Consider the following 17,012-nt stretch of genomic DNA (forward strand, 5'->3'; position numbering starts at 1 on the left):
CGGTATCTATACAGAACACATACAGTACACACGCTGAGAATACCATGTTATTGCTACAAAAGTACAAGTACCTCAGTACCTGTACTTCAGTGTAGGTCTGAGTTCCTTGTACCAAGGTCAATGTATTTAGGTGCTTGTGTCCTTCAAGTCATTATTGATAACATTACAAATCACTATTGGTTAAGAAATGCAAATGCAGGAAAGCAGCGGGCATTAAAAATTCATATCAAACAGAACAAGATTGTCTGAGGAGAGATGTAGGTGCATAATGAATCAATGTGTGTGTGTGTGTGTGTGTGTGTGTGTGTGTGTGTGTGTGTGTGTGTGTGTGTGTGTGTGTGTGTGTGTTTGACAGCTTGATTGACAAACCTGACTGGCTGACACTGACAGCTTTTTCTCCAAACAGTGAATAATAGATTAAGAAGTGATAGCCCAATAGTCTACTACTGTGTGTGCATGTGTGTGTGTGTGTGTGTGTGTGTGAGAGAGAGAGAGGGAAGTGTGTGTAGTGTCAGTATAGCTGATGTGCAAGTATGTATGGGCTCCCCTCCCAAGTATGCATGCACATGCTTGAGCTGCATGTGTGTGTGGATGTGTATGAAGTCTCAGTGAGACCCAGTTATCTAGGTCATAGTGGATGAATTTTTAATTGTACTGTAGTGAGCGACAGTAACAGCAGTACATGAGAAGCTGAGGAGAGACGCTCATCTCGTCTGTTTAAAAACCACTGCAGAGGCAAAGATACAAACAAACACCAATCATTTCCTCAGGTTGCAGCCTTTTCCACGGAGATGCACACTATGAAGAAGCTGCTGTATTGTACTGTAAAGGATAAACGCCTCTCACACACACACACAAACACATGTAGGTCACTGGAACGGCTGCAGTTGCATCTCTTATGCATCTCAGACCTCTGGGTCCAGAGAAAGCCACCACCATCAAACCAGTTTTATAGCCTGTGTGGTCCTGGTTAATTATTGACAATGTTGATGCTGACATGGAGCTCTACATAAGACGCAGTGAATGTAATCCAAGAAGTAATCTCCTCCACAAAGTGTCTGGCAAAGCTGATTATAAGCATATAAATCTAAATGTATTTTGGGGGGAGAGAAATGAAACATGTCAGTTGGAAAATTTACAGTATATTAATGTCTTTCCCCTCTCTGTTTCTGTCTCTCTCTCTCTCTTTCTCTGTCTGTCTGCAGTCCTTGCTGCTCATCCGTCAGGAGATGGTGGTTTCCCAGAAGAAGGTTGGCGAGTTTTGTGAGGCTCTGAAGCAGTATCTGAAGAACGTCTCCACTCAGAGAGACTGCTTTCAGTAAGTCTCGTTATCACTGCTCCACATTTTCTCAACTGCTGCTGTTAGTGCTGCAGCCACAGAGTGCGGCACCATAACCCTAATCATTTTAAATATTTAATGCACTCCAGTGTCAGGTCCTCACTGTTTACTTCTTCATTTAGTACAACCTCGGTTATTTCCTTCTTTGGTTTTGGACTGTAGCAGCATTCATACACACACACACACACACACACAGAAATGATATACAGATGTTTTAGATCAGTAAAGATAGTAATGTCATGCTGTATTATATTGTTCCTGTATTATAGACAGCTATACACATGCCGCTACAGTATAAACCTCATGTGCGTCCACCCCGGAGCCTCAGACTCTTAATATCTAGAGGGATTTCTCCGAATCCCAGACTCAATATACTGCATCCACAGTCCAGAGTCATATTCTACATATGCCCTTGCAAGACTTTAATGCTCTGGCTCGACTGTACTTTTGCATTTGTATTATAGTTTCTCCTACTATTCGCTGCAGTCTGTACTTTGGAATAATTGGTCTATAAGAGTGGGTAGGGCTTGGATACCCCCTTTAGCATATGCTTTCATTTGTATTCACATTTACATAACATGCAATAATGTTTGGGTGATTAAAAAAAAAAAAACGTACTCCATCTTCTAACAAAATATTGCATCTGCCTTTAGAGGCAGCAGAAACAACATTTAAACATAACATTAACGTGAGCTCCTTAAGATGTCACCACTAATGTCTCCACAAGCTGCTGCCTATTTACACATCTAGCAGACACAGAACATCATTATCATTCATTTGAATCTATGTTTCTGGACAACTAATGAATGTTAATGAAAGTCCAATACTCAGACTCCATTTAGCTCTCCTTCAGTTTCCACGAACTCCTGAGGGAAATATCGGGCTCTTTAAGCAGCTAAAAGCTCCACTGTGTTTACCAGCCAGTCTCTAACTCTGTCTGTCTGCTGTTTGATGCTGGGCCGTTTCCCCTGAAAACAACTTCATGAGGCCAAGAGCGGTGGGATTAAACCAAAAATCATAAGGTTACCACAACAGGTAGCTGCGGTTTCACATACAGGTATTAATGAGATTAATATTTCTAACATTATATTGACTGTTGCAGCTTTAAAATTAACACGACGGGAACACGCATCAGCGGTTTTGCATGAATTTACCTCGAAAACAACTCTCTTAACGTTCCGTCATTATCTCATACTATAGTGTGGTGAATGTGCAGGTCACAACTTGTCCACCAGAGCGTTTTGGAGTTGTTGGATTGTGTATTTGATGAGTTTGATGAGGGAAACCAAGAAATCCCATTAGCCTCCGTAGCGTAGCTCTGAGCAGCTCGTGGCTCTGCTCCGCCGTTCTAAAAATAGCTTGCACCGACAATTAAAGGTAACGAACCTACAGCTATGACTATAGGGATTATGGCAATGGGTCAATTTGCCAAAATGTTGAACTATCCCTTTAAAAATATCCACCATCAGCTCCTTGATTTCTTCATCTTGTTCTATTGTTTTACAGCACTGAATCATAGTTGATGCAATTAGGTTTTTCTAAGACTCATTAATCGACAAAAAACAATCTTTGCCATCGAACTGAAAACAAATCTTTGTGAAAAATCCGAACTAAGGAGAAAACAAAAGTAAAGTGCTTGCTCCTTAAGTATAACACCTCTAAATCATCACTGGTGCAGTCACTTGTCTTAAGATGTTGCATAACAAGTTGGATCGTTATGGTCGTGTGTTGTCAAGATGAGGCATTAGGCTTATTTGACACACGCAGCTGCTTTAGTCAGTTTTACATCTAAAACCACTACACATCAGGAAGACAAAGGAGGATTGTGGAGCTAATGTACCTAATGCACGAGGTGACAGATACAGTGGGTACTAGTTTCATTTGGACGGTTTCACGCGAGATTCACGCGTGAGTCACGGGAGGCTCACGCGGATTTTTTGTGGAGGAGTAATTGTGTTTTCACCAGAAGCTGCAATGTGCCCAAACAACCGCCAGGTGGCATCTGTGAGCAGCAGATCGCCTCTATAAGACAGCAGCACGGAGCAGTGCAGGCATGGGGAATGCAATATAATAATAATACAGTATAGTTTTTCAATGAGAAAAATGTAACGACGGCAGCTATACGTCTCACTCTCTTTTATCGATCCTCTAGTCAGCTCCAAACACACCCATCTGCACCGCGATTAGGCTATGGACCACAGCGTGGTTTTCCACACAGCAGTTAATTAACTCAGTGGGCGATGCTGCCGGTGTGTTTTTAAAATGAGCCAACTACTGTACAGTAGTGTTCATTCCCCACCTTGTTTGACTGAGAGTGTAGCTGGATGATTTCTCATGAATGAACGGGCAATAGCCTATATGTCACTTTCGGGCTGGGCGATAAAACAGGATATCCTGAAATAACTTTCCCTCGATAGAAATAGGCTACAAGATGTGTGGATATAGGTTTCATTCATCCATGTTTTGACAGACAACACAAACAACCAGTGACAGGGACGGACTGGCCATAGGGCAATATGGGCTAATGCCACAGCAGCCGCGACCGAAGATGCAGCCGTGCTGATGTGACCGCAAAAAAAAAAAGTCAGTCGGGGTCAGCTGGTTTACAGCCGGCCGACTCTGAAACACTCGAGACACAATAACATTAGTAACGCAAGAAAGGTATAGTTCACTTAGTAGAGCAGCTCTCACTGTAAGCAAAGGTTTTATTTCAGTCTGGGATGCCAACGTGCAGTTTTAGTGAACAATGCATTTTCTCTTATCATCATTATTATGATCACTGATATAGCCTATATGTGCGGCTATATCGTATGTGTGTGTTTGTGTAATGCAGGGGTGCTTTAAAAAAAAACACAGTTGTCTGGACAGCAGGCATTTTTCTCACAACCGACCTCAAAAGCGAGGGCAGGTCCGCCGAAGCATCATTCCGGTTTGTTGCCGCTCCACAGAGCACATGGCCACTTAATTATGCACGTGCTGACCATATATGGTTGTGCTGATGCATTCTGGGGGTGGAGTACGAGGTGTGTTCATGTCTGCACCATTCTTGGGTCCGGATTTATCAATGGAATATTGCGGAGAGTTGTGCGTATGCACAGCTTGATCAGTGTTTCCCACAGAATAAATAAATAAATAAATGTGTCCACGTCTCACGTGTGTTTACGTGCGGTGCGCCCGCACGCGAGAGAGGCGGCAGGTTGAGAGGCTGACTGGCGGAGACGAGAGCTGGTGAAACACTAGCATGGTTATTTAAAACACCATCTCTGATCTCTGCCCGCACATAGACAGACACAGGTTCACATACAGACAGGGGCGCACGGCAAATGCAGCTGCAGCGCTATTAAACTAGAGCAACAGCAACTCTCATATTTAAATTGTGTTTTATATTGATTTCATATATTTCACTGATTGCAATTAGGCTATAGAATGCTAGTGTGTGTTTTATTGAAAGCGAGGCTGGGTGAAAATCGCCACAGTGGGGTTTATATGCAGCGGTCTGTAGGACCAGCTTAATAGACACATCAGCGACACATTAGCACCTTCATTTATCTCTGATCAATAGGTGTGCTTGTGGATACTTCACTCAAGTAGGCTACAGCCCTGCCCCCCACAGAACTTCACACAGCTGTTCAGTCATCTTAGAAAAACCGGTTCTTACAGATAGCTACCTCTCCTCACACTTTTCGTAAGCCGGAGGACAAAACTGTAGGCTTCATTGTTTCGTTTCATTTCGTTAAGTGAAAATCATCTCTGAATTATGGAACTAAGAATAAAATAGGCTTATCTTTAAAAAAAAAAGATCCTATGATATTTTGCCTAATTGCATTATTTTTATTCAAATGTGACTGAGACCTTTATCTACCTAAACATAGGGTAACATGAATAAATATCCTGTTTTGTATTTTTCTGGAAACTGTTACATTATGTAACGTGACCGCGGCACTCTCTCCCCCCTCTCTCCCTCCCGAATTGGGCATATTATGATAAATATAACTGTAGATGAAAACAATAATTGAAGAAAAAATAAGCTATTGTCGGCCCGAGGTATAAATGCCCAGAAATCGAATGTTTCAAGAGGCTTCAGCCTCTTGACTGAGAGGTGAAACGTCTTCCTAGACCAATAACCAAGTCCAGTTGCATTCGATTTAAATTTCCTTGAGATAACTAGGCTATGACCGGGAGTCCGGGACAAATGAGAATATTCACAGGCTTAGTGCATGTGCACACGCCGGCCGGAGATCAACTCGCAACAATGTAGCTTTCCCTCGATTAAAGTAGTTCTGTCATCTCCCACTTTGTACCGGATAAGAGACAGCACCCGACAGATATGCTAAATGTTTGGATGCAACAAAGTCACTGTTAACAAAATCAGCATCTAGTCTGTCCCTTCAAGAGCAGCTGCTGACAGATGTGCATTATTGCTCCGCTCGTGGGTCCAGCAGCATCGGGTCCAGGCTGCTGGCACGGACGTAGCGATCGTGGGCTATGAGTGGATTGTTACATTCACCAGAACTTGCAGAACTCAAACTACTCAAACTTGGAGCCACCCAGCCAGGCTACAGGAGGGGGACCCCCAAAAGGCTGAGAACCACTGATCCTGATGAACGTAGGCTGCTGTAACCACTGTGAAACAATAAAACAACAACATTGATCTGATTGACCTGCGTAGCGGTCCCTCTCTCCATCCACTCTCTAGCTCTCTCGACCACAGCTGCAAATGAAGTACCTATGGCGTATGAACAGCGCCACTCTCCATTGCAGCTACGTTGTGGTCAAACGTGGAATTATCCCAAAATATTTTGAGCTGCATCTCAGTACGATGCTTCCACCTAGTGGCTACAGTGTGACCTACAATTTCACGCAACGCGTGAATCACGCGTTACGTGAGGGAAACGTCCAAATGAAACTAGTACCCACTGTAGTGAACTTCCCTCAGAGTACAGAAAGGTCAGTCATAAAACTGAAGGGAGATGGTGGTGCAGTGGTAAATCTCTCCTCTAAACCTCAGTGCCTGTCTGTGTGGGCTGGAGGCAAACATGAAGGCATCTTTCCCAGAAAGAAAGGGGAGAAAATGGAAGCGTGGAAAGCCGAGGCAATCTTCTAATACCTACATAAACACAAGGCTTTAACTGCTGCTGTACGTGCCTCTGCTCAGTGTAATCTAAAATGAGCTCAAGCCATGCAGCGACTTTCTGATTGGACAAGAATCGTTAGGTCAAGATCAGTTTTCAACAACTAGTATGAAAAGAATAAATCCATACAGTATATTTATAATTGCACCAACCTGATTCGAACTTATCCACATTTTGTGACCTGAAAGCACAACTTTTAATTGGTTACAATAGGGAGAATAAATAACGTCCTAAAATCATCTCGCTACAAGGTCCTGGAAAGTGGAACAAGGCAAAGCTTTTCAAGCCAAGTCGTGTTACTGTAATCTTTGTTTCATGAAGTGTTGTAAAGTTTCAGGCTCACACCATGATAGCCTGTCACGGGACAGGCTTTGGTAAGAAATTTGAAGCTGGATGTTTGTGACCTTTGAAAAGCTTTTGTTTAAAATCTGTGAACATTCAGCTCCTTTGTAATTTACTGATGTTGATCCCAGCGCTGGTCTGTGAGCAGCAGATACATGGCCGCACTGTTTGTTCCTTTTTAAGTGCATCTCTCTATGTGTAATGCAAATAAAATCTGGTTTACATCAAACAAAAGAGAAACAGAAAGAGAAATATGCTGTAGATATTAACTAAATCCACGTAAGTAAGCATATAGACATCAAACTGAAGCCAGCAACATGTCTGTAGGTGCACCACTTTGGTCCACAATAGCTATGCAATGCTACATATTTTGGATGAATGATTGTCAGAAGATGAGTTGTTTAAACCTTTATCCATTTGATCTTTCATCCAGTGACACCATCATGGCAAAATGTTTGTCAAAAAAGGCAATTAAACCATAGTAAAATCTTTATTTTACAAGTGTTAACATACATTGAGACCAAGTTTTATAAATATGTGTATGAGTAGCATATCATTGAATTTTGATATTTTAACCATTTTCATTTCTCAAACACTCTAGATCTGTGGGAACACATAACACCTGCCTTTTTATTTTTTATTTTTTAACACATATAAAGTCTTCAGCTCTGTGTGTCCCACTCAGTCCTGCCCACTTCACACTCTGCTCTTGGAGGATGGAAACTTTTGATCAGTGTGGTCAAGAAATAGCGCAAAGTGGTGGAAGACTCACAATAACGCAATCATTCAAAGGCTGCTATTAGCAGTAGACTTTTCACTGGTTTGTCGGTGCCTTTGTTGCTTTCTCACTTTAGCAGGAAGAGGCAAGGCAGCACAAAGTTTATAGATAGCTGAAGTAAATAAAACATGAGATGGTTTGTTGGAGGAAACCTGCTCATTAGCTCACTGCAGACTTTTCTCTCCTGTGTGCTGCCTTTCTTTTGTGTCACCGTGTGTCAGTCCTTCTCCCTTTCTCTCTCATTTCCTCGTTTAATCTTGCACAAAGTAACTGTAATCTACAAAGTTTATTTAGTTTCAGTCTTCCCTGCTCATTATCTTTTAGAGTGACTGTGTGATTCGATGCACAAACACTTTATTATATCCTCCAGCAGAGCTTGCATAACTTATATTGCCTCTTGTAAAGCCCAGTGGAAATGTTTGGGAGGCAGCAGCAGCTTGTCCCTCACTGCCCTCTACAGGTGAAGGGGATAAGTACAACGGCGGATGCCTTTATTACAATCGCTTTCATATCCTTTAGATTGTTTCTACACTCCTCAGGCCATGTGATAACAATCCAGTCTTTAGATTATGGACAATACAAGCAGTGGCAACCGAAAAGGACCTCAGTATTGAATAAATAAGGTTCAGGTCAAAATCTAGTATGCAAAATTGAGAACATAGCTAAAAACTGTTGTGTGACCGCTTTAAACATCATTGCATTGTATTTACTTCTCTCCTACTAAAACACTGAATGAAACATGACCATTAGTCTCTTACATGGTGTCATCATTCTGTCGAAATTAGCCATGGTTTGTCGTGACGTAACTTGGTTCTTGTTTTGAAAAAGATTTTTCTAAAGTCTACAAAATCTGTTTGCACAAGTTTGTTTTTCAAAAGCAAAGGTTTATGGTTTTACTATGGTCACTAGGGAACTAGGGTTTCCCCACTGTCAAGGTCCAGCCAGTGTGATGTACAGTATAAATAATTTCAGATGAATTCAAACTATAATTCAGTATTATTTCTTCATTTTTATATTCTGTATTTAGACAAAATGTATTTCATTTTAAAAATGTCACATCCAATTTCAACATCCATTTTCTAAATGCTTTCATTCAGTCATGTGTAGTTTTTGCATTATAAAATGCTGCAAATGTAGGAAAGAGTAATAACCCTGGAGCTACCTGGACCAGAGAAAGAAAAATGTGTAAAAGCAGTGAAATTCAGCATACAGGAAAGATGATTTTTGAGTCATCTGAAAGCTTCTTCTTGAAAATTGAAATCTTTGAAATGCAAAGTGTTTTTTTGTGGAACGGCGCACCCTGAGCAGTTCTAAATGCAAGTTTAATTTCATGCTGAAACAAATACCCAAATTACCCTGCACCATCTCATCTGCGTAAACACAACCTCAGCTGCTGCTCAGAGTCTGAAAATTACAAAACAGGTGTACAGTAGATGCAAAAATCCTCCATCTTCTCCAAAATGGGATGGTGCTAATGTCCGCTTTTTGATGGCACTAAATTGTGTCGTCTGTGAGACACAAACTGTGCCTCTTAACATTTCCTTAACTTACCTCGTATCACATGGATAAAACTGATTTAAAGACTTCAACACTGAAAATGTTCTTAATGATGAGATGTTAAATGCTGAACCTGGTTGGTCTGCGCTTCAAGACAATGAGTTATGTTGCACATTAACCACCTTCAGCATCTTCAAAACAGCCGACAACTGTATCACCACTCAAGGTCACACTGTCAAGATCAAAGTTACCTTTCCAGGAAGACAGTAATCTCCTCCCAATGTGCACACTCCACGCTCCAACATCAATATGGTTTTACTGCTGCAGCTCTTGGAAAAAAAGCGAGTGCCACTATTAAGTAAACAAAGACAAAGATCCCCGGTGGATTATTTCCAGTGTGGTGTTGAAACCACACAACACATTCACGCCCCTTTGGAGGCAACATGGAGCCCTTGTTCATTACAGCAGAGTGTACCCTATAAAATGCCTCATAGAATTGGCCAATAACGTCCAACAGTGCCCATTCTCTCTGACCTGTTCGCACATTATTCCGCTGTGTTATTGCAAGTCTCATTTTTATAGATGTGATATAATCTCCACGCCCTCTTCTTGGTGTTTAGTGCCGTAAACTGTGATCTTTTTTTCTCTCACTATTATTGTGTGTTTTGCCTTTTTTTTAATATCTAAACACAATGTTTCAATGTGTTCTTGACTTCTGTTTCCTCCCTTCCCCTTCTGTCTCTGTTCCAGTGTGACTGCGGTGCGTCTGCCCGACAGTTTATCCTTTGTCGTCTACGAGTTCTGGGATGGAGAGGAGGAGTGGAAGAGGTGAGTTTTCAATCACATCCACCTTAAAAGGGAACATTTCAATCTAAAACCTAAGCTCCTCGCTGATGTCTGTCACTCATGCGGTATTAAGAGCTTTTTGAGTTTATCTGACTTGTTTGAGCAAGATCTCGTAGAAGTTTTAATGCATAGAAAGTAGGTTTCCAGCTGTGATACTAAGAATGAACCAAAGCAGCAGACAGAGAGAGATGGTGTGTAAATGCTGAAGAAGGTGCATTCTTGTAAAATGTTTAATTCCCCGGTGCTGCGCCACTTTAAAAGTATTAAAAGTCATTACTGAGTGTGGACATTCATTTTCTTTCTGAAAATGTCTTTGAGTCAGCACTCTGCCTCCACTGAAAAGTTTTTGGAGCTGAGCGTGCCGTTCCCTCCTGCCATTGTTTTCATTGATTGGTGATTGCCAAATAAAAAGAGCGCTCACTTTTCTTCCATTACTGTCATGAGCCTGTTGGAAGAATTCCTCCGTCCACATTTAATTAGCATTCTTCAGCCATTCGCTCCCCCCACAGAGTTGCTGAAGCACTCAAGTTGCGTCAGGTCGTCATGATTTAGTGATGGTGCTGGTGCTGGGCATGAGGAGAGGCTGCTGATGTAGCTGCCTGCTGATCTGAGTTTCTGCTCCACTGCTCACAGCATCTCACCGCCATTAATATTTCAACTCTTACAGTAAAGGCTAAGGGTCGCGCTAAGCGGTTTGAGGCTATGTGTGTGCCTGTGTGCATCTAGTGAGCGGCTGCAGATGTGTGCGACCGTTGTTGGGTACAGTCATGCTGTGTGTAAAGCTCCATGATGTGCTCTCTTACACCTCTCCTCCGATTGCAGGCACCTCCAGTCGCCCCCCAATAAGGCCTTTCAGCATGTGAAGGTGGACACACTGTGCCAGCCGGAGACCGTGTCCTCTGTAGCCGTGCCAGGTCAGTGGTAAAATAAAATACTACACAATGTACTGTTATTGAACTCATACCATAGGATGATATGATGATACTCCACATAGGATAGGAATTTATTTATTTAAAACAGGGACAATGCACAAAAACATTAATCTTGTGAGACAAGAGAAGATGCCTTGAGCCAGGTTGTAGCAACATTTGCTAATTTCCACCTGTGGTCCCTGGACAGGTAAGAACAGATAACAATATTAAGATTGTTAATATAAAAGTGATATTATCTGGTATAATAATATTTTAAAAATAGACAAAATAAACTACCAAAAGCAGGGAACCCTATGCACAATAGAGCTTAGATGAACAGCACATACTCTCTCTTACTCTCATCACACATTCAAACACAAGCACATACATAGACAACAGCCCAACTATCTCCATCTCCATCCTCACCCTCATCTAATAACCACACTCATACACATATTAATAACCGGTCACATTTACATACACACTCACATGTAACTCAACAGTGTGTGCAGGCTTGCTTACTCAGTAACAAGCGCTTTGATAAGCATGAAAATGTATAGGAATTTGTACATAAGATAAATTCTGTGGGAAGGACAGTCCACTGACTCATGGCCACACATGAAAAACCTAAGAGGATATATGTCATGGATTTTTATGACAGCCTGCAGTGTGTTACAACCACATGTGGTAATGATTTGTATTTTATTCATACTGGCAAGTTTATTAAAACCCAAATTTATTTATTTTAATAAAAATGTAAACCAGGGGAAAGCAGCAAAACCTCACGAGAAGCTAAAATCAGTGAATGATTCATTTCATTTGAATGTTTGCTGCGGTAATTAGAATTCAAAACTTTTCTTTGTTCCCGGTGGGCAATTTTAAGGCACCTTGAGCATATTGAAACATCAAGTAAAAACAAGAAGAAAGGAAGGAGAAAGATAGGAAAAATCTGTGGAATATCCTCAGCTAGTTAAAAAAAAAACAATCACTATATGTATATGTATACACACACTGTACTAGGCAGCAATGAAAAATAGACATAACAGTTCAACAAGTACATAATGTGAAATGAGGCACACGAAAAAAAAAGAAGAATAATTGAGCAGCTAAGGTGATACAGTAAATGAGGAATATATGTTCAGGCAGCAAATGACAAACATTGTGACAAATGAATTAATATCTGTACGACAAATGAGTTGCAGCAGACAATAAATCGTGAAGCAGAGAAATAATTTTAATAAATAACCAATTATCAGAGTCAGTGAATAGAAAACAATAGAAGAAAACAGAGCAGGATTCGGTGTATAGGGAGGGAGGAGAGAAGCAGAAGTGAGAGAAGCAGATTAGTGTGGAGTCAGGGAGGCTGCCTGTGTAATTACTTGAAGTTTAGATGCAGCTAAAGGAACCTGGCTCTGAAAATGGCATCATTTAAAACAACTGACACTGGCGCTTGTCCACGCTCCGAGATGCAGACTGCCAATGGCTTGAGGTGAAGCCTGGCAGACTGCCATCCTACTTTCTTTTTTTTTTTTTTTTTTTCTTATCCAACTCTCATTTTTTATCCGTCTCTCTCCACCCCTCCCCCCCCTCGCCCTTTGGTCTTCTCTTTCTCCAAACTCACACTCCATCCTCTTTCTGCCAAATGTCTCCTTTCTTCTCTATTCAATCTGCTTCCTCTGATTCCCTGACACGTCTTTCTGCCTGTGCTCCCCCCCCTCTGCGGATCTTTTTCTGTTCAATCTCTTTCTTTCTTTCTCTCTCTCTCTCACATCACTCTCTCTCTCTCTCTCTATTTGCAGCCGCCTGGTGCAGTGTGAAAAGGGACTGAGCATGAAGATATCCAACTACACGCCAAGACTCCTGGTCGCTCCCTATTTCCTCTTTAACTACCCCTCCTCCTCCGTCCCTGAAACTTTTTCCTTCTGCATTTCACCCACTCTCACTCCCGCTCCTCTCCTCTCTCCTCTTTCACTCCTCACATTCCTCAACTCTTTTTGTAAGTACATGTTTACACAGTGCAAATGAATGGTGTCAACTGCAGTGAAAATTGAACAATGCATTTTACAACGTGAGATTACTACTAAAAACGCGTTTGCATCTCACCAATGGTAGTTTGCTGGTTCCAGATTTTGGATTATTTCACGCTCATGTTTCAAGTAGCTCTGAGCCACTGGTTAAAGGTGGAGTTAGTCATGTAGCAAGAACCCCGGGGTTGAGTTTTTCATGTAGCAGTAATATTTTTGGATAGAGCATTTGGGAATGTGACATTTTTACTTTGTTTTTGTTTTGTTTTTTTCCCCCACACTTATAAAAGTTGAATTCACTAGGCTACAGAAAGCACATCCATGTAGCCGTCAGTTCAAACCACCTGCTCATTCTGCATTTGTTCATTTATGAGTTGTTCAATTAATTATATTAATTTGTTTTGTAAATGACCAAATGCTATGGACATTATTCTCACATCAGCCATTCTGAAGTCACGATCTGCATGTTGACTAAGTAACGACAGAAGACATGTGGCTGAGGATTAGCTTCAGTCTTGGGAACTGAATGCTTGAAATCTGCTTGAACGTTAACTTGCCCACTAGCTAGCTGCCTGTCAGAGTCATTCGTCCCATGTCCCTGAGTTAAAGAAAATATATATTACAGGAGAAAAAAGGGTTTTGAAGCAGTGAATGACTTTTTGGACATGTGCAATTTAAATGTTATGCTTGGACATGGACAAGAGGCTTTCGCAGGAACTTAATGTGTAACCAAGATTCTTTGTTTAATATAGCCTAGTAGCTACTACAATATTATTAAATATTAAATAAACAATGTTCAAAATAAATGCATTCATATTCTCAACTTGCAAACAAGAATTTCAAACAAGAACTTAATTATATGCACCACTGCTGGATTCTCATACTGTAGTTGGCTGGAGTAGGGTTAATACCTCATTAGCCTTAATTTAAGATCGTCTTTATCTGTAGGGTGGGGGTGGGGTGTTTAAAGGCAAAGGAATCTGAACTAGACAAGAGAAGCAGATACAACATCTCACATCTTTTGAATCTGAAAAATAAAACGTCTCCAATGCTCCAATAAGAAAGTGTGTTTTCTGAGCATACCAAACTAATGTTCTGACAGAGTGTATGATGTTATTATCTTATGTTATATTTGGGGGGGGCAACCTGAATATTATTTATCATCATACGACAAAATTCTCAATTCTTTCATGTTTTCATTTGATTTGTTGTGCGATTAGCTAGTTTTTGCAACCGAAGAACTTCACAATGGCTGCCGTGGGACTAATGTCTATGAAGATGTGACCTTATTTGCTACGTTTAAACACAGTAGCCTAATTAAACACAGAATTATCATGAGCAGCAAAAATCCTGCTCATGCACAAACAATTGGGAGTTATATTTCTTCACGTAGCTTTCGTTTTTGTTTTTACGCTATGGGGTTTAGAGGTGAATCTTTGAATACTGACATCAGGGTCATTAAAGAGCTGAGAGGAATCTATTGTTTTGCTGTCAAAGGATAATTTCTGACTTAGGAAAGAGTCTGCTGCTACCTTGAGACAGAAAAGACTAAGTTGTGAGGAAAAAGGCAGCACCACCGATCCCCATGCAGCTAAACATCGTTTTATTTCTCTCTGTGTATTCCTTGTCTGAATTGGCAATGGGTAGCCTATATTAGCTGTGTAAGTCTAGTAGAGATTGTACATAATGCAAATGTTGTTCTGATTATTATGATTATATTTGTATTTATTGACATCTTTTAGTGCTATGGTGCACATTTTTCCTCAGTGGAAGTGGCAGTAGCTTTATAGGTGCTGTATAGCTTCTCTTAACAGTTTCTTTGAATCAGAATACCAACCATCAGAAACAGATACACCCATCTAAATGACATTGAATATAAAGCCTTAAACATCACCACATGCTAGAGGAGATTTTAATGGTTTTCAAAAGGTGGCTTCCCTTTTTTTTCCTCTCTCCCTCTCTTTTTTTGATGTGGTGTAAATTTCCCGGTAAAAAGGGAAATTGCCCACTAAAGTGGTCTTTCAGTGCAGGCCTCTTGGTATAAGATTGCGCAGCATCAGTCTTGTGTTGCATTAACATATTGACATGAAGACAGCTTCACGTTTCAGCGTTATATTTCTGTACACCAGACTTATTCAGTTATCAACACATCACAGGAAAAACAACATTGACTTCAAAATAACACTTTACACCACTAAGCATAAGCATACTGTAGCTGATAGATAGAACCACCTTTGCATCAACATTTCTAAACACACAATGATGATGTATAATGCCACGATTGACCCCAACACTAAGTGCAAAAAAAAAAAGAAAAGTAAGGGAAGGAAGAGTCTCACAATCTACTAACTCAACAGGAAGACATTGCCGAAAATCCTCATTGAACTGCATCCCAGCTGGTGAAAATCCAGATCGTCGGAATCAAATTTAGGATGGTCTGATCATCATGTCGGTCTTTCAAGACCATGAAATGAGGCTCATCTAATATTTCTTATGTGCCAAAAAAAAACTTCCTTACAATAAAAGACCTTCTGTGCTGAGTTTTTCTGATGGATTAAGTTTCCATCTATAATCCTAACCCATGCAAGTGGATGCAATAGAAACCACTATTTGTCTTTGGATCGACTGCACTGGCAACCTTTTCCTTTCCTCAGTCCATTACATGGTATGATATATTGGATTTGTTGGAAAATGATCAGACCCGCCTCTGCATCTGTTCTGACCTTTCTTGGATCTTGATCCAAATCTGGGATGAACTGAGGTCAAAATCTCACCGGACCTTACCACCACGAACACCACTATGAACCCACCATACCACAATCAGACTCTCAGACTCTTCATACAGAAAGCACAATGTAAAAATGAGTGAATATTGTGACTTAAAGATACAGTATATTAGAGTTTATTGAGTATGATGAGAGTATTTAGAGATATATAGTATAACTGTTTATCTGGTTAAAGATTTGTTGAAGAATCACACTCCTTTATAGCTCTTTATAGCTACTTCCGAAGGTGCCATCTTACCATCCGCCTCACTGTTGGCTCTATTTGCTCTCGTATCATTTGTGAATGACAGCCAGTCTGTCATCTGCCAGTACTGTGGTAGCAGTGAGTGGGGATACAGCTACACTGATACAAATGTTGATCTAGCACCATGACCTTCTTTTAGAGCTCTGGGCTGCACCGAGTTGGGCAGGACTGTGTGGAATGTGGAAGTGCTGAATATTATCAATACTATATGACAGATTAGTATTACAGTAGGCTCGTAGAACAGGCATGCAAAGGCGTTGCTGCTTCATATCTAGCTATACTAATTTCAGTGGTACTCTGTGGAGTTTTTTTTTTTTTTTTACCATTGGTAACACTTAGGAGGAGCAAAGTTTTTTATAAATTACCCGCAGTTTGTGTTTGGGCATTACTCACATTGAGATTCTTGCTCCCTCATTCTTACATCCTATTTCGCTAATCAATACCTTTAAAGCACCAAGAAATGTATCGATGCACCTGCAAACTCAAAGAAGATGAAAGCTGCTGGCTAGCAAACATGGATATAAAGAATGCTGGATTTGCAAATGTTTTAGGTTCATGCATCCAACATGTTTGCCAGACCTTATGGATAAACATGACAGGGCTGTTGTTCTGTCGCTTGGCATCTGACTAGCTTAGTTGCGGTTTTCCTGCGGGCCCAGCTAAACCGGAACTTGCAGCCGCAGAGACTCAGCTGACCTGGAGCTAACCTGCAGCTAAATGAGATGAATGATGAAGTTACTGTAGCTTTAGATCCCGCCAAAACAAGTGTCGACCGGTGAAAAAGCAGTGCATCAAGATGGTTAGTGTAACGGATGTGCACTCACTCCACCCATAAAAGACGTGCTAACCAACCTGCCAAGTGGTTGTCAACCTCTTGGCGAAGAGGTTAGCATCGTCGCCTCCAGTGCGGGAGGTCGTGGGATCGGACCCCACCTAGGGCAGGCCGTGAGAAACACAACGCAGAGGGCCAGATATGACATTGGCTACATTAGCATTAGAGGAAACATCGAAGAGACCCAAACTCAGATGGGAAGTTTGTTGTGCACTGAGTTTGGCATCAAGCTTTGTTAGTAGCCTATCTCTAGCATCACCCTGGCTGTCTGAATCTTTTGA

At 41.1% G+C, this 17,012-nt stretch overlaps 1 protein-coding gene across 2 annotated transcripts in view; it reads left to right on the forward strand.

Annotated features, from left to right (window-relative positions):
- necab2 (N-terminal EF-hand calcium binding protein 2) overlaps positions 1 to 13,435 on the forward strand; it is a 105,454-nt gene extending 92,019 nt beyond the window's left edge. Inside the window, exons 9-12 of one of the 2 annotated variants that reach the window (XM_085779892.1) lie at positions 1,206 to 1,318; positions 9,839 to 9,916; positions 10,757 to 10,848; positions 12,645 to 13,435. In XM_085779892.1, the coding sequence (XP_085636018.1) occupies positions 1,206 to 1,318; positions 9,839 to 9,916; positions 10,757 to 10,848; positions 12,645 to 12,673 (312 nt within the window). In that variant the 3' untranslated portion in view covers positions 12,674 to 13,435. The remainder of the gene's footprint in view (positions 1 to 1,205; positions 1,319 to 9,838; positions 9,917 to 10,756; positions 10,849 to 12,644) is intronic. The other variant, XM_085779891.1, reaches the window with a different exon arrangement.
- The last annotated feature ends 3,577 nt before the right edge of the window (positions 13,436 to 17,012 follow it).

This window comes from Trachurus japonicus, chromosome 6 (assembly GCF_045865225.1).
Source record: "Trachurus japonicus isolate A0001 chromosome 6, Traja_1.0".
NCBI classification, from domain to species: domain Eukaryota; kingdom Metazoa; phylum Chordata; class Actinopteri; order Carangiformes; family Carangidae; genus Trachurus; species Trachurus japonicus.